This window comes from Ranitomeya variabilis, chromosome 1, assembly GCF_051348905.1.
Source record: "Ranitomeya variabilis isolate aRanVar5 chromosome 1, aRanVar5.hap1, whole genome shotgun sequence".
NCBI lineage: Eukaryota > Metazoa > Chordata > Amphibia > Anura > Dendrobatidae > Ranitomeya > Ranitomeya variabilis.
In genome coordinates, this window is record NC_135232.1 from 979,767,764 (window position 1) to 979,792,372 (window position 24,609).

The window sequence follows — 24,609 nt, forward strand, 5'->3', positions numbered from 1 at the left end:
GCTGCATCCTTTACAATAATTATGCTTATATTTCAATGTGTATGTTTATTTTGGCACCTATGAGCTTAACCCCTTAACGACCAATGATACGCCTTTTAACGGCGACAGTTAAGGGTACTTAATTCCTCAGTGCTACTTTTTAACTGCACTGAAAAATAAGGTTGTAGGGCCACCCAACATTGGAAAATCTCTGAGGTTTCACCTACCAGGGGTAGCTAAGACCCCAGAGAGCATGATTCGGGTCAGTTTTTACTGTCTCCAGTCTTGTGGTCGCCGTTATTCACCAAATAGCGTCAATCGAAAAAAAAGTCAGATTTCCCATTCATTTCTCTCTCCTCTGATATGATCTAGCATACCAGAGGCGAGAGAAATGGCGGTCCCCCCGGTATCTCCACAATCCCTGGACCCTCTGGCTCTGTACCCCGGCTCCTGTGTCTTCTTCTTGGAAGAAAATGGCTGGCGCATGCACAGTGCACCATCCGATATTTGTCGGCCGGCACCCAGCAACAATAGGAGATTTTTCCTGTTGGTTCATTTTAATCATTGTGATAGACCCTATTACTGTGATCAAAATAAAAAAATAGTAAATCAAACCCCCCTTTGTCACCCCCTTAGTTAGCTAAAAATAATAAAATATTTTTTTTCCATTCTTTGCAGTTAGGGTTAGGTTTGGGGCTAATGTTAGGGTTGGGGCTATAGCTATGGTTAGGGTTGGACTAGTGTTAGTGTTGGGGCTGTGGTTGGTGCTAAGGTTAGAGCTAGGGCCAGGGTTAGGGTTGGGGCTAGGGATAGGGTTGGGGCTAGGGTTAGGGTTAGGGTTGGGGCTAGGGTTAGGGTTGGGGCTAGGGTTAGGGTTGGGGCTAGGGTTAGAGTTTGGGATAGGTTTAGGGTTGTGTTGGGGTTACGGTTGGGGTTACTGTTGTGAACTCTGTGTTCAGGCTCCCTCTTGTGGTCACTGGTGGTATGGTGTGACTTTTGCTTTGGGCTCCCCCTGGTGGCTTTGTCTGTTATCCTGCTAGTCTCTGGCTATCAGCTGGTTCATTATCCTCTGGGAGGTTCCTATATAGCTCTGTTTTACTTCCACTTGTTGCCGGCTGTCGATGTAATCAGTGCTTCTCAGATTCCTTCTGACTACCTTGCTCCCAGTCCATCCAGCTCAAGCTAAGTTTTGTTTGTTCATTTTTTGATCAGCAGTGTTTTTCATGTTTTCTGTTCCAGCTTGCTAAAATGTAATTCCCTCGCTTGCTGGTTGCTCTAGTGGGCTGAGTTTCTCCCCACACACCGTTAGTTGGTGTGTGGGTTCTTGAAATCTCAGGATGGATATTTTGTAAGGGTTTTTTATTGATCGCATAGACCCCTGCTCTATTTTCTGCTTTCTAGTACTAGTGGGCCTCTTTTGCTGAATCTGATTTCATCCCTATGTATGTGCCTTCTTCTTACTTCACCGTTAATATTTGTTGGGGGCTTCTATATCTTTGGGGATTATTTCTCTGGAGGCAAGCGAGGTCTTTCTTTCTCTTTAGGGGTAGCTAGTTCCTCAGGCTGGCTCGAAATGTCTAGGAATTTTTTAGGCACATTCACCAGCTACCTCTAGTTGTTTTGGATAGGTTCAGATTTGCGATTAGTCCAGTTACCATCTCCCTAGAGCTCGTCCTTAGTTTATTCACTTGCTGGTCTATTTGTGATCCTCAGCCATTAAGGATCATAACAGTACAGCCGGCCTGCAAAGTGTTAATTGCATGGCAGAAGCAGGAGAAAAGAAGCCTTGAGAAATTTTTAATTTTTTTTTCTTGTTGTTGCCGTGTGTCTAGCTGCTGTGCTAGCTTCTTTCCTCCTCTTAATCTTGGTGTGGCTCTGAGTTCAGCTGCTGACATGGATGTCCAGAGCTTGGCTTCCAGTCTGGATCATCTTGCTGCTAGGGTTCAAAGTATTCAGGATTTTGTTGTTCACAGTCCTATTTCTGAGCCTAGAATACCTATTCCGGAGTTGTTTTCTGGAGATAGATCTAGGTTCCTGAATTTTAAGAACAATTGTAAGTTGTTTCTTTCTTTGAAACCTCATTCCTCTGGTGATGCCGTTCAGCAAGTTAAGATTATCATTTCCTTTTTGTGTGGTGACCCACAAGATTGGGCCTTCGCATTGGCGCCAGGGGATCCTGCATTGCTTAGTGTAGATGCGTTTTTTCTGGCCCTTGGATTGCTCTATGAGGAACCTAATCTTGAGAACCAGGCTGAGAAAGCGTTATTGGCCCTCTCGCAGGGGCAAGATGAAGCAGAGGTGTACTGCCAGAAATTTCGGAAATGGTCGGTGCTTACTCAGTGGAATGAGTGTGCCCTGGCTGCTAATTTCAGAGAAGGTCTTTCTGAAGCCATTAAGAATGTCATGGTGGGGTTCCCTACGCCTGCAGGTCTGAATGAGTCAATGACTCTGGCCATTCAGATTGATCGGCGGTTGCGGGAGCGCAAACCTGTGCACCATTCGGTGGTGTCTTCTGAACAGACACCTGAATCTAGGCAACGTGACAGAATTCTGACCAGAAGTGAACGGCAAAATTATAGACGGCAAAATGGGTTGTGCTTTTACTGTGGTGACTCAGCTCATGTTATCTCAGCATGCTCTAAGCGCAAAAAAAGGTTGATAAATCTGTCACCATTGGTACTTTACAGCCTAAGTTCATTTTGTCTGTTACCCTGATTTGTTCCCTGTCATCTTACCCGATTAATGCCTTTGTAGATTCAGGTGCTGCCCTGAGTCTGATGGATTGGTCATTTGCCAGGCGCTGTGGTTTTGATTTGGATCCTTTAAAATTCCCTATTCCACTAAGGGGAATTGACTCTACACCATTGGCTACGAATAGACCTCAGGACTGAACACAAGTGACCATGTGCATGACTCCTGTTCATCAGGAGGTGATTCGCTTTCTTGTATTGCATAATTTGCATGATGTCGTCGTGTTGGGTCTACCATGGTTGCAGACTCATAATCCAGTCCTGGATTGGAAAGCTATGTCTGTGTCAAGTTGGGGTTGTCAGGGAATTCATGGTGACGCTCCTGTGGTGTCAATTGCTTCGTCCACTCCTTCTGAAGTCCCTACGTTTTTGTCAGACTACCAGGATGTATTTGAGGAGCCCAAACTCAATTCTCTACCTCCTCATAGGGACTGTGATTGTGCTATAAATTTGATTCCTGGTAGTAAGTTTCCTAAGGGACGACTTTTCAATTTATCTGTGCCGGAGCATGCTGCCATGCGGAGTTATATAAAGGAGTCTTTGGAGAAGGGACATATTCGCCCATCCTCTTCCCCTCTTGGTGCAGGATTCTTTTTTGTGGCTAAGAAGGATGGTTCCCTGAGACCTTGTATTGATTATCGCCTTTTGAATAAAATCACGGTCAAATTTCAGTATCCTTTGCCATTGTTAACTGATTTGTTTGCTCGCATTAGGGGGTCTAGTTGGTTCACCAAGATAGATCTTCGTGGTGCGTATAACCTTGTGCGTATAAAACAGGGTGATGAATGGAAAACTGCATTTAATACGCCTGAAGGCCATTTTGAGTACCTGGTGATGCCTTTTGGACTTTCTAATGCTCCTTCAGTCTTTCAGTCCTTTATGCACGACATCTTCCGTGAATATCTGGATAAGTTTATGATTGTGTATCTGGATGATATTCTGGTTTTTTCGGATGATTGGGAGTCTCATGTTAAGCAGGTCAGGATGGTCTTTCAGGTCCTGCGTGACAATGCTTTATTTGTGAAGGGCTCAAAATGTCTTTTTGGAGTCCAGAAGATTTCTTTTTTGGGTTTCATTTTTTCTCCTTCTACTATTGAGATGGACCCAGTCAAGGTTCAGGCTATTCATGACTGGACGCAGTCTACATCTGTTAAGAGTCTTCAGAAGTTCTTGGGTTTTGCTAATTTTTACCGTCGCTTCATAGCTAATTTTTCTGGTGTTGTTAAGCCTTTGACGGATTTGACCAAGAAAGGTTCTGATGTGACTAATTGGTCCTCTGCGGCTGTGGAGGCCTTTCGGGAGCTGAAGCGCCGGATTTCTTCGGCTCCGGTCTTATGTCATCCAGATGTCTCACTTCCCTTCCAGGTGGAGGTTGATGCTTCCGAGATTGGAGCGGGGGCTGTTTTGTCGCAGAGAAGCTCCGATGACTCTGTGATGAAGCCATGTGCTTTCTTTTCAAGAAAGTTTTCGCCTGCCGAGCAGAATTATGATGTCGGTAATCGGGAGTTGTTGGCTATGAAGTGGGCATTTGAGGAGTGGCGACATTGGCTCGAGGGAGCTAAGCATCGTGTGGTGGTCTTGAGTGATCACAAGAATTTGATTTATCTCGAGTCGGCCAAACGGCTGAATCCCAGACAGGCTCGTTGGTCGTTGTTTTTCTCTCGTTTTGATTTCGTGGTCTCGTACCTGCCTGGTTCGAAGAATGTGAAGGCTGATGCTCTTTCTAGGAGTTTTGTGCCTGACTCTCCTGGAGATTCAGAGCTGGCTGGTATCCTTAGCGAAGGGGTGATTTTGTCTGCCATCTCCCCAGATTTGCGACGTGTGCTTCAAGAGTTTCAGGCGGATAGACCTGATCGCTGTCCACCGGAGAGACTGTTTGTCCCGGATAGATGGACCAACAGAGTCATCTCCGAGGTTCATTCTTCGGTGTTGGCAGGCCATCCTGGAATATTTGGTACCAGAGACTTGGTGGCCAGGTCTTTTTGGTGGCCTTCCTTGTCGCGGGATGTGCGTTCCTTTGTGCAGTCTTGTGGAATTTGTGCTCGGGCTAAGCCTTGCTGTTCTCGAGCCAGTGGTTTGCTGTTACCTTTGCCTGTCCCGAAGAGGCCTTGGACGCACATTTCCATGGATTTTATTTCTGATCTCCCTGTCTCTCAGAGAATGTCTGTCATCTGGGTGGTGTGTGATCGTTTTTCTAAGATGGTCCATTTGGTGCCCTTGCCTAAGTTGCCTTCCTCCTCCGAGTTGGTTCCACTGTTTTTTCAAAATGTGGTTCGTTTGCACGGGATTCCTGAGAACATTGTTTCTGACAGAGGATCCCAGTTTGTGTCTAGATTTTGGCGGACCTTTTGTGCTAAATTGGGCATTGATTTGTCTTTTTCGTCGGCCTTCCATCCTCAGACGAATGGCCAAACCGAGCGACCTAACCAGACCTTGGAGACTTATTTAAGATGTTTTGTTTCTGCTGATCAGGACGACTGGGTTACTTTTTTGCCGTTGGCCGAGTTTGCCCTTAATAATCGGGCTAGTTCTGCTACTTTGGTTTCTCCTTTTTTTTGTAATTCGGGGTTTCATCCCCGTTTTTCCTCGGGTCAGGTGGAGCCTTCTGACTGTCCTGGAGTGGATGTTGTGGTTGATAGGTTGTATCAGATTTGGAATCATGTGATGGACAATTTGAAGCTGTCTCAAGAGAAGGCTCAGCTCTTTGCCAACCGCCGTCGCTGTGTGGGTCCCCGACTTCGCGTTGGGGACTTGGTGTGGTTGTCTTCTCGCTTCGTTCCTATGAAGGTCTCCTCTCCTAAGTTCAAGCCTCGGTTTATCGGTCCTTATAAGATTCTGGAAGTCCTTGGCCCTGTGTCATTTCGTCTGGACCTCCCAGCATCATTTGCTATTCATAATGTGTTCCATCGCTCGTTGTTGCGGAGGTATGTGGTGCCTGTGGTTCCTCCGGTTGAGCCTCCTGCCCCGGTGCTGGTTGAGGGAGAATTGGAATACGTGGTGGAGAAGATCTTGGATTCTCGTATTTCTAGACGGAGGCTCCAGTATTTGGTTAAATGGAAGGGCTATGGTCAGGAGGATAATTCTTGGGTTGTCGCCTCTGATGTTCATGCGGTCGATTTGGTTCGTGCCTTCCATGTGGCTCATCCTGATCGCCCTGGCGGTTTTCATGAGGGTTCGGTGACCCCTCCTCAAGGGGGGGGTACTGTTGTGAACTCTGTGTTCAGGCTCCCTCTTGTGGTCACTGGTGGTATGGTGTAACTTTTGCTTTGGGCTCCCCCTGGTGGCTTTGTCTGTTATCCTGCTGGTCTCTGGCTATCAGCTGGTTCGTTATCCTCTGGGAGGTTCCTATTTAGCTCTGTTTTACTTCCACTTGTTGCCGGCTGTCGATGTAATCAGTGCTTCTCAGATTCCTTCTGACTACCTTGCTCCCAGTCCATCCAGCTCAAGCTAAGTTTTGTTTGTTCATTTTTTGATCAGCAGTGTTTTTCATGTTTTCTGTTCCAGCTTGCTAAAATGTAATTCCCTCGCTTGCTGGTTGCTCTAGTGGGCTGAGTTTCTCCCCACACACCGTTAGTTGGTGTGTGGGTTCTTGAAATCTCAGGATGGATATTTTGTAAGGGTTTTTTATTGATCGCATAGACCCCTGCTCTATTTTCTGCTTTCTAGTACTAGTGGGCCTCTTTTGCTGAATCTGATTTCATCCCTATGTATGTGCCTTCTTCTTACTTCACCATTAATATTTGTTGGGGGCTTCTATATCTTTGGGGATTATTTCTCTGGAGGCAAGCGAGGTCTTTCTTTCTCTTTAGGGGTAGCTAGTTCCTCAGGCTGGCTCGAAACGTCTAGGAATTTTTTAGGCACGTTCACCAGCTACCTCTAGTTGTTTTGGATAGGTTCAGATTTGCGATCAGTCCAGTTACCATCTCCCTAGAGCTTGTCCTTAGTTTATTCACTTGCTGGTCTATTTGTGATCCTCAGCCATTAAGGATCATAACAGGTTACGGTTGTGGTGTTGGGGTTACGGTTGTGGTGTTGGGGTTAGGGTTGTGTTGGGGTTAAGGTTGTGTTGGGGACAGGGATGTGTTGGGAATATGGTTGTGTTAGGGTTACAGTTGTGTTGTGGTTATGGTTGGGATTAGGATGGTGTTGGGGTTAGGGTTGTAATTAGAATTGGGATTAGGGTCAGTGGTAGGGCTGTGTTAAGGTTAGAGTTAGAATTGGGGGGTTTCCACTGTTTAGGTACTTCAGGAGGTCTCCAAATGTGACATGGCGCCTGCCATTGATTCCAGCCAATTTTGTGTTCAAAAAGTCAAACGGTGCTCCCTCCGTTCTGAGCTCTGCCGTGCGCCCAAACAGTGGTTTTTCCTCATATATGGGCTATCGGCGTACTCTGGAGAAATTGCACAACAAATTTTGTGGTCTATTTTCTCCTTGTACCCTTGTGAAAATAAAAAAGTTTGGGTCTAAAGTAAATTTTAGTGAAAAAAGTAAAATGTTCATTTTTTTCTTCCACATTGCTTTAGTACTCGTGAAGTACATGAAAGGTTAATAAACTTCTTGAATGTGGTTTTGAGCGAGTTGAGGGGTGCAATTTTTAGAATGATATCACTTTAAATGTGAGGTGGCCCCTAAAAAAATGATTTTGTAAATTTTGTTGGAAAAATGAGAAATCACTGGTCAACTTTTAACCCTTATAACTTCCTAAGAAAAAAAATATGTTTCCAAAATTGTGCTGATGTAATTAGACATATAGGAAATGTTATTTATTAACTATTTTGTGTGACAACTCTCTGATTTAAGTGCACAAAAATTAAGAGTTTGAAAATTGCCAAATTTTCAAAATTTTTGCCAAATTTTAGTTTTTTTCATAAATAAAAGCAAGTCATATAGAAGAAATTTTACCACTAACATGAAGTACAATATATCACGAAAAAACAGAATCAGTGGGATACGTTGAAGCTTTCCAGAGCTGAAACCTCATAAATTGACAGTGGTCAGAATTGTAAAAATTGGTTTGGTTATTAAGGACAAATTTGGCTTGGTCACTAAGGGGTTAAATAAATATTTTTTGCCATTCCTCCTTTACTTTCACTCCCATTTAATTAGAATAAATTCATGCTGTGTTGGACCAACATAAAGGTCATTCCTTTGTAGTCATTCTTGTAATGGCAGCCTAAAAGCCCTTGTTTCTATACATGAAGTGCAATTTCACTGAAGTACTGATTTGATAAAAAAGTAACCTCTTACTGGCCACCAATACATCTTTTTAATGAACCTCAGGTAACAGAATGCTATCACACCAATGGGTGAAAATGCAGAATCTGTCAGCTGTACACTATATTTGATACCTTGTTGCATCAGCCACGATCCGTGCTGTCTCTGAATACGGCCATGTAGCCCCCTAGTGGCCACTAATACATCTTTTTACTGACCTGAGATCTAATAGACTAGCATTCCCCGTTGGGTGAAAATACAACAACTGTCACATTACAGCTGACACCCTGCTGCATCAGCTACGATCCATGTTGGTACAGAACATGGCCATGTAACCCCTTAGTGGCCATGAATATGTCTTTTTACTGACCTGAGATATAAGAGAATAGCACCCCCGAATGGGTGAAAATGCTGTCAGGTGTGCACAATAGCTGACACCCTACTGCATCAGTGACGATTGGTGGTGGCAATGGAATTTAGTTGGCTTAAAGAACATGAGTGTTCCCTCTTTAACCCCTTCGCCACCCTGTAATCGTGATTGTGTGGTCCTGATACTTATCATTGCAATCCAAGACCAAGTAATGGACCCCTAGGGCTTGCCAGCTTTAAAGGTACCTTCACACTGAGCAACTTTCCAACGAGAACGACAGCGATCCGTGACGTTGCAGCATCCTGGATAGCGATCCCGTTGTGTTTGACACGCAGCAGCGATCAGGATCCCGCTGTGATATCGCTGGTCGGAGCTAGAAGTCCAGAACTTTATTTCGTCGCTGATCACCCGCTGTCATCAGTGGATCGGCGTGTGTGACGCCGATCCAGCGATGTGTTCACTTGTAACCAGGGTAAACATCGGGTTACTAAGCGCTTGCTAATGCTGCGCTGCTGCCGAGAGCTTCCTGCACTGACTGTGTCAGCGCTGGCCGTAAAGCAGAGCACAACGGTGCAGGGAAGCTCTTGGCAGCAGCGCAGCATTAGCAAGCACTCCTGCCGAAAGCAGTTTTAACCCTGTGGACGCCGGCGGGGGACGTGACAGACATCAGAATGTGAGTATGTAGTGTTTTTTTTTTTTTTTACTTTTACAATGGTAACCAGGGTAAATATTGGGTTACTAAGCGCGGCCCTGCACTTAGTAACCCGATGTTTACCCTGGTTACCCGGGTGCTGCAGGGGGACTTTGGCATCGTTGAAGACAGTTTCAACGATGCCGAAGTCCTTCCCCTGGTCGTTGGTCGTCGCTGGAGAGAGCTGTCTGTGTGACAGCTCCCCAGCGACCACACAACGACTTACCAACGATCACGGCCAGGTCGTATCGCTGGTCGTGATCGTTGGTAAATCGTTTAGTGTGAAGGTACCTTAATGGTCTGTTCAAATGTTAGCAACATTTTAGATGGAAAAATAAAATCTGTAATTCCGTTTTGCTTTTTATTCCTAAAAAGCACCTGAAGGGAAAATAAACTACCTGACAGTAGTTTTGAATATGTTGAGGGGTTCAGTTTTTAAAATGGTATCACATTTTGGGTTTTCCAGTATATAGGACCCCCAGAGTCACTGCAAAGCTGAATAGGTCCCCCCCAAAAATAAGTTTTACAAATTTCCATGAACAAATGAAATATTAATGCAAAATTTGTATACCTTTTTAACATCCTATCAAAATGAAAGAACTTTTGACTAATGGTGTTAATGTAAGGTAGATATAAGGTAATATTCTTTGTTAACTATGTGTATTATAACTATCTGAAATAAAGGTAAAACAATTAAAACAAGTATGAAAATTGCACTTTTTTTTTACGTTTTTATTAAATGTCTGATTTTTTTTTTATAAATAAATGCAAAACATTTAAACCTAAATTTACTACTAACATAAAATACAATATGTCACTAAAAAACATTCTCAAAATCACTGGGATGTATTGAAACTTTCCAGAGTTTTTGCCACATAAAATGACACATCAGATTTTGAACATTTTGGCCTGGTCACAAAGATAATAACAAAACAAAACAAAAAAAAACAATTTCATCTAGTTTAACTTACTATTCTATAGTGCTGATCTGGAGAAGGAAAATGCAATGAAGTACAATAATTGTCAATTGTTTTTATGTAAGGAAAAAAAATGTCTCCTGCCCCTAAATATGGTAATCAGCATATATCCCTGGATCAAAATCCCATCTACAGTAGATATGAAATATAGATTGATTTCTGAGCTTCTCATCAACGCTTTGAAATTTCAATATTTGTAATACCTCGCCATATAAAAGTTATTCTACGATATATAAAGCAAGACATTTTTTATAGCTACAATGAAATAAACTATATTTTGTGAATCACCCAGCACAGATAAAGCAAGAAACAGAAATCATAACATCTAGTAAAAATGCATGGGGGCACATACTTATAAATAACACAAATTTATAAGCAACACATGACCTGTTCACACTGGGACACCCATCAATCAAGAAATTGTTGGCCCCTTATCTTCCATTTAAACAAAGCAGTCGTTCTGTTTTCAAAGTCTATAGGACTGATTGAGATAGATCACAATTTTTTAGACTTTTCAATTAGGCATCGCAACGCATGTGCAACGTTTACATATTCAAAAAGGCCCTTTTTTGCCTGAACAGTAAAAATGTAAGTGGCGGGACCCTTATTAATCAGACATTTTTCACTGATTTTGGGACAGGGTGTAAATTGTGATCTCAGGAAAAATAACCTCTTAAATTGCAATGAACGCTGTGATATCCATTTAGCTGACTGATTCGCCTTCCCCTATGATATATCATTTTGTTCCACTAAGCTAACTATATATTGATTTTTTGTCACATTTTAGACCTATTTTTCTCTTATATTTCCATTTTTTAAAGCACAATATTATCTACAGAAACTGAATGTGCTATATTAATATCTTTGGCTTGAAGGAATCTCTATTTATTAAAATGTCTGCAGAAGTTTTCGAGAGGACCTTTCACCAAGTATTTCATGCCGAACTGGACTCACAATGTAATAATAGTGGCTGCAGACCAGAATAAAACGGGTTTTTTGCACCTGATGAGCTAATAGCTTTTGTTCAGTGTTATTAGGTAGCAATTTATACAGGGAGAAGAGGTACACGCCACCAGTGAAATCTATTTAATAACAAACACTTGGTCTTAATAAAAGTTCACTAATTAGATGTCAAATATTTTGATTGCTAATTTCTCAAGAACTTAGATCCAAAAATTAAAAAAACAACTAAAACTTTGTATGCAGCTTTGCAGCCACTGTTACATTGTGTGTGAAAGGTCCTTTAACTGAGTAAATGTATAATTGATACATTTTCTTCATATAGGGCTTCACAGATGGAGATTTATCAAAAATACAGTTTGGAGGAGCCAATGTTTCTGGATTTCAGATTGTTGACTATGATGACCCTGCAGTTTCGAAATTCATTCAGCGTTGGTCAACATTAGAAGAAAAGGAATATCCTGGTGCACATACTTCAACAATTAAGGTACAAAAAAGTGTAAATTGATCAGAAATATCTTAATAGTAAATTATGTGGAGATATGGATATTACAAAAAAATCTATATGTTCTTGTTTCATAAATTGCAAAGTAAACTGTAAGAAATGTGTGTGTAATACCAATGGAAGAGCTTAGTGCACTCAATCAATATGAGCCATATGGCACGTTCACTTAAAGGCCACATGTATTTGGTCAGTATATTACCTCAGTATTTGTAAGACAAAACCAGGAGTGGAACAATCAGAGGAAAAGTATATTAGAAACACGTCACCACTTCTGTATTTATCACCCACTCCTGGTTTTGGCTTACACATACTGTACTGAGGTAAAAAACTCACCAAATTCTCAACATGTGGACTTGGCCTCACTTGTTTTTCTGTACCAAAAAACAGAGTGGTGGAAAGTAAAATTCTACTTGCTATTGTTGTGTTTTTACAAGCATTTCTTGGGGATTTTTTACCTGCATTTTTCTCCCATTCATTTGAATGGGTGAAAAGCGCTTTAAAGACGTTGGAAGAATTGACATTCTGCACCTCAAGGCTCAAGATACGCGTAGAAAAAAAAACTCATTATCAGTTCTCATTGATTATACTGGTATCAGTATGTAATGCACCAATTACCCTGTTTAAAATAAAAAAAAGTCTCATGTGAACATTCCCTTAGGTCACGTGCGCACGATGAGTATTTGGTCAGTATTTTACCTCAGTATCTGTAAGTCAACAACAGGAGTGGGCTAAAAATGCAGAAGTGGTGCACATGTTTCTATTATACTTTTCCTCTGACTGTTCCACTCCTGATTTTGACTTACAAATTCTGAGGTAAAAATTCACCAAATACTCAACATGTGCATGTGGCTTTACATTGGATTTACATGGAGGTTTTTTAAATGCTTTTGTTTATTTGCTTTATAGAAAAATAGTATGTATTTTTGCAGCTTTTCATCTTATGAACAGTGCTTCTTTGCTTAGATATAGATATAGGTAGCAGAATTCCCTGTATAAAAGAGATCACACACGGGTTTATCATGGGACCTTCTCCATGTTGGAGGTCTGGAAGTGGTGATCAGTGTTTTCACACTGTACCCATGGGCATCTGGGGGGAGGTGGCTTTAATGTAGGTGTTGAGGTAAGAATGCTGTTTTGTAATGTTTAAATTACAGAAAGTTCTGTAACAAATGCTGATGATGGGAATATATTTCATGACACAGGTTTAACTATTTAAAATGTTTAAGAAAATAACATATTGAAGACTCAGATCTTGACTGACAAAAGACCTCACAATGACATAAAACTTTACAAATACCTATGATTTAGCAAAAATTCTACATTTGAAATCTGTGAATTCAACATATTTGAGGAAATGATGGGAAAAATTACACAATTTTGCTTGTAAGAGGAATGCTATCATTGGTGGCCTGTAGAGCTGAGTGAATAATTTTGCGGACGGTCAAGTTTGAGTCTAATTTCCTAAAATTTGTGTTTTCATTCAAACTCAAACATTTTGAGATTCTTTGCCGGTACTATTTCCCACACTGCAGAAGCATCAGAGAGCAGATAAATACATGTGGATTTATTTGGCACATTTTGGAAAATTTGGCAAAGTCGTCAAATTCGAATTTCGGAAGACCCGCTCATCTCTAGTGGCTTGTTATAAGGCATTTGTTGAAAATACCCAAGTAAATGCATCAGTTGCTTATAGCCAAGCATAATGGATACCTCAACTGAATTACCCTATAATCCTTTAATATTCTTCTTTTATGTTCCTTTTGCTCTTGATTTTACATATTGAGAACAAAAAAAAAAGAAAAGTATGTACTTAAGAGATAAAACGGAGTCATTATTAAGCTCCAGGATTTCATGGTAATTAAAAAGAATCATCACTTATGATGTGACACAATTGCATAGTTTATAACTAATCACGTTTACCAATACGGAGCTTTGTTGCAGTAAAAGTAGTTATAAAGTACCTGCACCTTTCATAGCATGGCTGCTGGTGGCGGCAAGCTTAACTGAGCCAAATGCTTCAAGAAGTTGCCCCATAAACAAAATTCATTTTAATCAATAGATCTTGGAATAATAATAATTTCCACAATTAGATATGTTTAAAAAAATGTTCCTGTGCTGAGATAATCTTATAAATGTGCCTCTGCTGTGTGCTGTGTAATGGCTGAGTCTGACCGTGCAGGAACATGGTCTGATCATACCACAGCTCATGGGCAGGGGGGCACGCAAAAGAGTATACAGATATTACAGCACGGGATCACAAATAATTATTTCTTTGAGGTAAAATATTTTTTCAAAACAGGCAGGGAAATGTTTTACCTCACAAAAAGAATCAGCTGTGATCCCGTGCTGTAATATCTGTATACTCTTTTGCGCCCTCCCCTGCCCGGGAGCTGAGGTATGATCAGACCATGTTACTGCATAGTCAGACACAGCCATTACACAGTACACAGCAGGGGCACATGTATAAGATTATCTCAGCACAGGAACATTTTTTTAAATATATCTAATATATGAAAGATGACAGTTGTGAAGCTTGTCATTGTAATTGAAAGTTAGAATCTCTACTGAAAGGGAATCTGTCATCAGGAATCTATGAGCAGCATTATGTAGGGGTAGAGATCCTGATTCCAGTGATGTATCATTTACTGGGCTGCTTTCCAAAGCTTTGATAAACTGCTTATTTTTATCTCCTATAGATCTACCAGTTCTCTGAATGTGGAGCTTTGTATAATCCCACCCACACTACTGATTGGCAGCTTTCGACCCAAGCACTGAAAGCTGCCAATCAATGGTGAGGGCAGGGTTACACAGTGCTCCTGAATATGGAGACTACTTGGCAGCAGTTTTACTAGTCCTCTAGCGATAATCTCCTGCTAATAAAGCAGTGATAGATAAAAACTGCAGCAAGCAAACCAATAAGTGACACATCACTGGATCAGTTTCTTTGTCTCTTATGTTGCTTTCAGATTAGATGGCAAATACCTGGTGACAGATTCCCTTTAAGAATAATGTAGCAAGGCTCTAGGCCCAAGTCTCTGTTACATACAGCTTTCTTTGTTTCCAGAAAAGGTATGTGAAATAGGCAATTATAGCTGATTATATTCTTATCCACTAATTAATATGACAAGTGGTCTTTGGGCGATATTTAATTTGAAAAAAGTGTAGTTGGAACGCTAATACGCTCTTATGTAGGGTAATTGAAAGACATGTCATTATACATTTTCTTCCAACTACCCTTAAATGGCTGTAATAATTCATAGAAATGTAATAACATAGTGTCATATTGTAAGGATTGGTCTTGCAATCTGTATTTTGGGTTTACTCCTCAAACTAGTATGATTTTGGTACAAGAGAACCTTATACATTTATATGTGCGTATATATATATATATATATATATATATATATATATATATATATATATATATATATATATATATATATACACACACACACACGGTGGCGTGAAAAAAATGTCTGCCCCCTTAATGATGTCTTATTTTTTTGGATGTTTGTCACACTTAAATGTTTCAGCCCACCAAGTAAATTTAGCCCCTTAACCCCCGGAGCTTTTTTGGTTTTACGTTTTCGTTTTTCACTCCCCTCCTTCCCAGAGCCATATATTTTTTATTTTTCCGTTAATATGGCCATGTGAGGGCTTATTTTTTGCGGGACGCGTTGTACTTTTAAAGGATACCATTGGTTTTACCATGTCGTGTCCTAGAAAATGGGAAAAAAATCCCAAGTGCGGTGAAATTGCAAAAAAAGTGCAATCCCACACTGGTTTTTTGTTTGGCTTTTTTGCTAGGTTCACTAAATGCTAAAACTGGTCGGCCACTATAATTCTACATGTCATTGCGAGTTCATAGACACCAAACATGTCTAGGTTCTTTTTTTATCTACGTGGTAAAAAAAAATTCCAAACTTTGCTAAAAAAAAAAAATGGCGCAATTTACCGAGACCCGTAGCGTCTCCATTTTTCATGATCTTGGGTCGGGTGATGACTTATTTTTTGCATGCCGAGCTTACATTTTTAATCATACCATTTTGGTGCAGATATGTTCTTTAGATTGCCCGTTAATGCATTGTAATCCAATGTTGCGGCGATAAAAACACGTAATTCTGGTGTTTTAAATTTTTTTTTCTTGCTACGCCATTTAGCGATCAGGTTAAGCCTTTTTTTTATTGATAGATCGGGCGATTCTGAGCCCAGCGATACTAAATATGTGTATGTTTGATTTGTTTTATTGTTTTATTTTGAATGGGGCGAAAGGGGGGTGATTTGAACTTTAATTTATTTATTTATTTTTTTCATATTTTTTAAAACATTTTTTTTTACTTTTGCCATGCTTCAATGGCCTCCATGTGAGGCTAGAAGCTGGCATAGCTTGATCGGCTCTGCTACTTAGGAGCGATGCTCAGATCTGTAGCAGACTTACTGCATTGCTATTCTCAGCAATATGTCATCAACATCCGACGCATCGCTGACCCCTCATCACGTGATGGGGTCAGCGATGCGCGCATTTCCGGCCCGATGGCCAGAAGCGCTGGTTAAATGCCGCTGTCAGAGTTTGACAGCAGCATTTAACGAGTTAATAGGCACAGGCGGATCACGATTCCACCCGTGCCTATTGCAGGCACATGTCAGCTGTTCAAAACAGCTGACATGCCCCGGATTTGATGTGGGCTCTCCAACGGAACCCGCATCAAAGTGGGGGTTCTGCCATCGGACATACTATTCCGTCCGATGGCAGAAAGGGGTTAAGTATTAGACAAGGAAAACATAAGTAAATACAAAATGCAGTGTTTAAATGAAGGTCTTTATTATTAAGGGAAAATTAAATCCAAACCTACAGGGCCTTGTGTGAAAATACATAAATTATCTGTGATTTATCACATCTTTGGAAAGCTGAGTTCAAATTCCCTAGCCACTCGCAGGCCTGATTACTGTCACATTTGTTTTCAATCAAGAAATCACTTAAATAGGACATGCATGACAAAGTGAAGTAGACCAAAATATCCTCAAACACTAGACATCATGCCGTAAGCCATAGAAATTCTGAAACAAATTAGAAACAAAGTAATTAAGATATATCAGTCCAGAAAAGGTTCTAAAGCTTTGAGACTCCAGTGAACCACAGTGAGAGCCATTATCAACAAATGTCAATAACATGGAACAGTGGTGAACCATCCCAGTAGTGGCCGACTGACCAAAATTACCTGAAGAGTGCAGCGACAACTCAACCAAGAGGTCACAAAAGACCCCACAACAACATCCAAAGAACAGCAGGCCTCACTTGACTCTGTAAGGTTTGTGACACCACCATAAGAAAGAGAATGGGCAAAATGGTCTGCATGGCAGAGTTCCTAAATGAAAACTACTGCTGAGCAGTAAGAACATAAAGGCTCGTCTCAGTTTTGCCAGAAAACATCTTGATGATCACCTAGACTTTTAGGAGAATACTCTGTGGACTGCCGAAAGAAAAGTTGAACTTTTTGGAAGGTGTATGTCCCATTACATCTGGCGTAGAAGTAACACAGCATTTCATAAAAGGAACATCATGCCAACAGTAAAACATGGTGGTGGTAGTGTTTTGGTCTTACTGCTTCAGGACCTTGAAGACTAGCTGTGGTAAATGGAAACATGAATTCTGCTGACTACCAAAAAATCCTGAAGGAGAATGTCTGGCCATTAGTGATGAGTGAATATACTCATTACTCGAGATTTCTCGAGCATGCTCAGGGGTCCTCCAAGTATTTTTTAGTGCTCGGAGATTTAGATTTTCTTGTCGCAGCTAGTGTTGAGCATTCCGATACCGCAAGTATCGGGTATCGGCCGATACTTGCGGGTATCGGAATTCCGATACCGAGATCCGATACTTTTGTGGTATCGGGTATCGGTATCGAAACAACATTAATGTGTAAAATTAAGAATTAAAATAAAAAATATTGCTATACTCACCTCTCCGACGCAGCCTGGACCTCACCGAGAGAACCGGCAGCGTTCTTTGCTTAAAATGCGCGCTTTTACTTCCGTGACGTCACGGCTTGTGATTGGTCGCGTGCCGCCCATGTGGCCGCGACGTGACCAATCACAGGCAATTCTAGGCATTCAGGAATTTAAAATTACGTTCCGGCTTGTGATTGGTCGCGTCGCGGTCACATGGGCGACGCGACCAATCACAATCCGTGACGTCACGGGAGGCAGGAGACGCGCGCATTTTTAAAATTACGTCACAGCTTGTGATTGGTTGCGTGCCGCCCATGTGACTGCGACGCGACCAATCACAGCAAGCCGTGACGTAATTTCAGGTCCTCAATGCAGAAATGGGCATCAGGACCTGAAATTATGTCACGGCTTGCTGTGATTGGTCGCGTCGTGGTCACATGGGCGGCACGCAACCAATCACAAGCCGTGACGTAATTTTAAAAATGCGCGCGTCTCCTGCCTCCCGTGACGTCATGGCTTGTGATTGGTCGCGTCGCCCATGTGACCGCGACGCGACCAATCACAAGCCGGAACGTCATTTTAAATTCCTGAATGCCTAGAATTAGGCATTGAGGACCTGAAAATTACGTCACGGCTTGCTGTGATTGGTCGCGTCGCGGCCACATGGGCGGCACGCGACCAATCACAAGCCGTGACGTCACGGAAGGAAGTAAAAGCGCGCATTTTAAGCAAAGAACGCTGCCGGTTCCCTCGGTGAGGTTCAGGCTGCGTCGGAGAGGTGAGTATAGCAATATTTTTTATTTTAATTCTTTATTTTACACATTAATATGGATCCCAGGGCCTGAAGGAGAGTTTCCTCTCCTTCAGACCCTGGGAACCATCAGGGATACCGTCCGATACTTGAGTCCCATTGACTTGTATTGGTATCGGGTATCGGTATCGGATTAGATCCGATACTTTGCCGGTATCGGCCGATACTTTCCGATACCGATACTTTCAAGTATCGGACGGTATCGCTCAACACTAGTCGCAGCTGAATGATTTACATCTGTTTGCCAGAATAAGTACATGTGGGTATTCCCTAGCAACCAGACCACCCCCACATGTACTTATGCTGGCTAACAGATGTAAATCATTCAGCTGCGGCAAGAAAAACGAAATCTCTGAGCACTAAAAAATACTCGGAGGACCCCCGAGCATGCTCGAGAAATCTCGAGTAACGAGTATATTCGCTCATCATTACTGGCCATCTGTTCATGACATCAAGCTGAATCGCACTTGGGTTATGCAGCAGGACAATGATCCAAAATACACCAGCAATTCCACTTCTGAATGGCTTAAGTCCTGACCTTAATCTGAATGAAATGCTGTGGCATGGCCTTAAAAAGGTGGTTCATGCTCAGAAATCCTCCAATGTGGCTGAATTACAACAATTCTGCAAAGATGAGTTGGCCATAATTCCTCCACCGCTTTGTGAAAGGCTCATTGCTAGTTGTCACAAACGCTTGATTGCAGTAGTTGCCCTATAGGTTTGGATTTCTTTTTCCCTTAATAATAAAGTCTGTCATTTATAAACTGCATTTTGTGTTTACTTGTGTTATCATTGTCTATTATTTAAATCTGTTTGGTGATATGAAACATTTAAATGTGACAAATATACAGATATGCAAAAAAGAATGGCAAATGAGGAATATGGCAAACACTCTTTCACACAACTGTGGGAAAAATAAGTATTTGTACACTGCCGATTTTGCAAGTTTTCACATCTACAAAGAATGGAGAGGTCTGTAACTTTTATCATAGGTACACTTCAACTGTGAAAGACAGAATCTAAAAATAAAACCATAAAATCACATTGTATGACTTTTACATAATTAATTTTATTGCATGAAATAGGTGTGTTTAATCCTTATATATTATTTCTAAACACTCTTTTTTTCGGTGATTACTTTGTATCTCTGTTCATACTGCACCCACACACACAAATGATACACCATTTGAAAGGTAAATTTGCCCCCTTCAGCAAGAAAATAGCCAAACAAACCACACATCCACAATGTGATCACATAATACAGTTAAAACATTAATTTTTATAAACCTTCAGTAAGGAAAAATGACGTACAGGTGGCACTACACTACCCCAAAGCACACTACCACAAAGCTGCTTACAGACATCACAAACAAATCCTAACATTTGCCTTGGGGGCTTTCCAGCTTGCCGAACTCCTTGCCCAGCTAATTTCAGGCACATTGGAGGATTGCACACTTCACTGTCACATATGCAAACATATTTGTAAACATGCACTGCCTATTCAATTGCACACATGCTCCATTTATACTCCACCGACACACACAAATGATACACCATTTCAAAGGTCAAATTACCTGCAGGTGGCATTTGCCTTGGGGTCTAGTGCTTGCCCAGCCTATTTCTAGAAAATTTGAGGATTGCACACTTCATTGCAGGCAGGTGATTACTTCGCCCCACACACACAAATAATACACCAATTGAAAGGTAAGCTTGTCCCTTCAGCAAGAAAAGACACAAACAAACCACATTAATGATTTTATCAATGAATACAGTTTAAACATTCATTTTCAGAAACCTGCAGAAAAAAACAATAACCTGCAGGTGGCACCCCACTCTCAAGTTGCTCAGTTTATACTCCACCGACACACACAAATGATAAACCATTTCAAATGTCAAATTACCTGCAGGTGGCAGGTGGGGTCTTTCCAGCTTGCCAAAGCGCTTGCCCAGCCTATTTCAGGCAAATTCGAAGATTGCACACTTCACTGCAGGTGAGTCACATATGCGAACACATTTGTAAACATGCACTGCTTTTTCAATAATTACTTCGCCCCACACACACAAATGGTGAAACACATATGCAAACACATTTGTAAACATGCTGCACTGCTTTTTCGGTGATTACTTCGCCCCACACACACAAATAATACACCATTTAAAAGGTAAACTTGCCACCTTCAGCAACAAAAGACACAAACAAACCACATATTCACAATTTGATCAATAAATACAGTTTAAACATTCATTTTCAGAAACCTGCAGAAAAAAACAATAACCTGCAGGTGGCACCACAACCTCAAGACATTTTTTAGCCTCTACTTATCAAACCAATTTATTGTATTACCAATCTACATATATAAATACCTCTCTGTGTTCATCATCTCATTAAATACATTAACATTTGACCAGCTTGATTTTCCTGAAATTGCCTGCGCCCCCGATAACCAATGTGCGAAAATTTTGCATGGGCAAAAAAAGCCAGAAAAACTGAACTTAATATTTGGAACAGAAACCTTTGTACCTCAAGTTTTCCCACCTCTCCATTTTTTGTAGGTGGGAAAACTTGCAAAATACCCCTCAGAGCAAAGTACTGCAGTGAGCAGGCGCCGGGCCTCTCTGACCTTTCCCAGCACCTGCGCACTGCAGTACTTTGCTCTGCCCTCAACGGGGCAGACTAAGTACGCCTGCACTGGAGCCGCAGCAGGAAGACAAGAAGAGGACGTCATCGTAAGAAGATGGGAGGCCCCGAACCAGACCGTGAAGCCCATCGGACCAGAACAGATCCGGGACCGCCCCTGGGTGAGTATAATCTAACTTCTTTTTCTCATCTTTCAGGATACATCGGGGGCTTATCTACAGCATTCCAGAATGCTGTAGATAAGCCCCTGATGCCGGTGGGCTTTGCACACCTTCAATTTTGGGGGTTACAGGTTCCCTTTAAATCAGAATAAACCTGAGAATAAACCTTTCCCATTTCAAGTCAATTAGGATTACCATAATTATTAATATTTGCCAAATGCCAGAGTAATGAGAGAGAGAGAAAGTTTGAAAGCATTTTTATTACTTTCTTTCAAGATACCTGAAGGTGTCTCGTTCATCTGTACAAACAATTATATGCAAGTACAAACAAGGTGGGAATGTCCAGCCATCAGACTGCTCAGGAAGGTGACAGGTTCTGTGTTTCACAGATGAACATGCTTTGGTCCAACATGTGCATATTAACCCAAGGACAAAAGCAAAAGACCTTGCGAAGATGATGGCGGAAGCTGGTAAGATTGTGTCAGTATCCACAGTGAAACAAGTACTGTATCAACATGGGTTGAAAGGCCACTCTGCCAGGAAGAAGCCATTACTCCAAAAGAAACATAAAAAAGACAGATTAATGTTTGCAAATGCACATAGGAACAAAGACCTTAATTTTTGGAGACTTGTCCTGTGGTCTGATGAAACTAAAATTTAATGTTTTAGGCACAATGACCATCGTTACATTTGGAGGAAAAAGGGAGAAGCTTGGAAGCCTTAGATCACCATCCCAACTGTGATACACAGGGGTGACAGCATCATGTTGTGGGGTTGTTTTGCTGCAGCAGGGACTGGTGCACTTCACAAAATAGATGGTATCATGAGAAAAGAAGATTATGTGGCAATACTGAAGCAACATCTCAAGACATCAGCCAGAAAGTTAAAGCTTGGGCAGAAATGAGTCTCCCAAATAAACAATAACCCAAAGCATTCTGCCAAAATGGTAACAAAGTGGCTTAAGGATACCAAAGTCAATGTTTTGGAGTGGCCATCACAAAGCCCTGATCTCAATCCTATTAAAAATGTATGGAAAAAGCTGAAAAAGCAGGTGTGAGCAAGGCGACCTATAAACCTGGATCAGTTACACCTGTTTTGTCAGGAGGAATGGGCCCAAATTCCGACCAACTATTGTGAGAAGCTTGTGGAAGGATATCCCAAATGTTTGACCCAAGTCATTCAGTTTAAGGGCAATGGTACCAAATACTAATGAATTGTATGTAAACTTTTGAATTTGCAGTAAGTAATAAAACTGCCTTAAAATAATCTCTCTCTCATTATTCTGGTATTTGTCAAATATTGATAATTATGGTAATCCTAATTGACCTAAAACGGGAAAGTTTTTTTCTGATTTCACGTCAGATATTGAGAAAAACATGCATGTATTACAGTGTATGTAAACTTCTGGCTTCAACTGTATATATATATATATATATATATATATATATATATATATATATATATATATATACCGTATATACTCGAGTATAAGCCGACCTGAGTATAAGCCGACCCCCCTAATTTTGCCACAAAAAACTGGGAAAACTTATTGACTCGAGTATAAGCCTAGGGTAGGAAATGCAGCAGCTACTGGTGAATTTCAAAAATAAAAGTAGATGCTCCATACCGTTCATTATTGCCCCATAGATGCTCCATATAAAGCTGTGCCATATATAATGCTCTGCACTGTTCACTATGGCCCCATAGATGCTCCATAGAAAGCTGTGCCATATATAATGCTCTGCACCGTTCATTATGGCCCCATAGATGCTCCATAGAAAGCTGTGCCATATATAATGCTCTGCACCGTTCATTATGGCCCCATAGATGCTCCATAGAAAGCTGTGCCATATATAAAGCTCTGCACCGTTCATTAAAATAATCTCTCTCTCATTATTCTGGTATTTGTCAAATATTGATAATTATGGTAATCCTAATTGACCTAAAACGGGAAAGTTTTTTTCTGATTTCATGTCATATATTGAGAAAAACATGCATGTAGATGCTCCATGTAAAGCTGTGCCATATATAATGCTCTGCACCGTTCATTATGGCCCCATAGATGCTCCATACAAAACTGTGCCATATATAATGCTCTGCACCGTTCATTATGGCCCCATAGATGCTCCATAGAAAGCTGTGCCATATATAATGCTCTGCACCGTTCATTATGGCCCCATAGATGCTCCATAGAAAGCTGTGCCATATATAAAGCTCTGCACCGTTCATTAAAATAATCTCTCTCTCATTATTCTGGTATTTGTCAAATATTGATAATTATGGTAATCCTAATTGACCTAAAACGGGAAAGTTTTTTTCTGATTTCATGTCAGATATTGAGAAAAACATGCATGTAGATGCTCCATATAAAGCTGTGCCATATATAATGCTCTGCGCCATTCATTATGGCCCCATAGATGCTCCATACAAAACTGTGCCATATATAATGCTCTGCACCGTTCATTATGGCCCCATAGATGCTCCATAGAAAGCTGTGCCATATATAATGCTCTGCACCGTTCATTATGGCCCCATAGATGCTCCATAGAAAGCTGTGCCATATATAATGCTCTGCACCGTTCATTATGGCCCCATAGATGCTCCATAGAAAGCTGTGCCATATATAATGCTCTGCACCATTCATTATGGCCCCATAGAAAGCTGTGCCATATATAATGCTCTGCACCATTCATTATGGCCCCATAGATGCTCCATAGAAAGCTGTGCCATATATAATGCTCTGCACCATTGATTATTGCCCCATAGATACTCCATATAAAGCTGTGCAATATATAATGCTGCTGCTGCAATTTAAAAAAAAAAAAAAAACATACTCACCTCTCTTCGCTCAGGACGCCGGCGCTTTTAATTTTTACCTGCTCCTCGTGCGGCTCTGTCTCCAGCACTGACGCTCAGCAGAGGGCACGCACTGACTACGTCACCGCGCCCTCTGACCTGAGCGTCACAGCCAGAGGACGCTGATGACTGAGCTGCACCGGAACGAGGAGCGGTAAATATCGTGCAGCGCTCCCCTCCCCGTATACTTACCTGCTCCTGGTGCGGTCCCTGCTTCTTCCACCGCTGCATCTTCTTCCTGTATTGAGCGGTCACCGTTACCGCTCATTGCAGTCATGAATATGTGGCTCCACCTCTATGGGAGGTGGAGCCGCATATTCATTACTGTAATGAGCGGGATCATGTGACCGCTCAGTACAGGAAGAAGATGCAGCGCTGGAAGAAGCAGGGACTGCAGGGACTGCGCCGGGAGTAGGTGAGTATAACTAGACAGCCCCCGCTCCCCCTCCCCTGCCGACCCCCGGGTATGACTCAAGTATAAGCCGAGAGGGGGACTTTCAGCCTAAAAAACTGGGCTGAAAATCTCGGCTTATACTCGAGTATATACGGTATATATATATATATATATATATAAAAAAATACCAAAAAAGGAAAACCTTCACACAAAAGCCAAAACATAAAAACACATATCACCTTTATTAATGCATACTGAAAAATATAAAACAATGAAAATACTCAGGGCAGTAACCACTAGTGCAGCAGCAGTAGTGGGTCCCACATAGGAAACAACCTCAATGTGAACAAAAAA

The 24,609-nt window shown here is 41.4% G+C and overlaps 1 protein-coding gene across 5 annotated transcripts in view; it reads left to right on the top strand.

Annotated features, from left to right (window-relative positions):
- The window catches only part of GRIA2 (glutamate ionotropic receptor AMPA type subunit 2), a 351,551-nt gene that overhangs the window by 213,122 nt on the left and 113,820 nt on the right, over positions 1-24,609 (top strand). For all 5 annotated transcript variants that reach the window (XR_013219998.1, XR_013219999.1, XM_077279404.1 and 2 more), the window contains exon 6: positions 11,267-11,428. Coding sequence is in view for 3 of the 5 variants with exons in the window: in XM_077279404.1 (XP_077135519.1) it covers positions 11,267-11,428 (162 nt within the window). In the remaining 2 variants the exon portion in view is untranslated. The remainder of the gene's footprint in view (positions 1-11,266; positions 11,429-24,609) is intronic.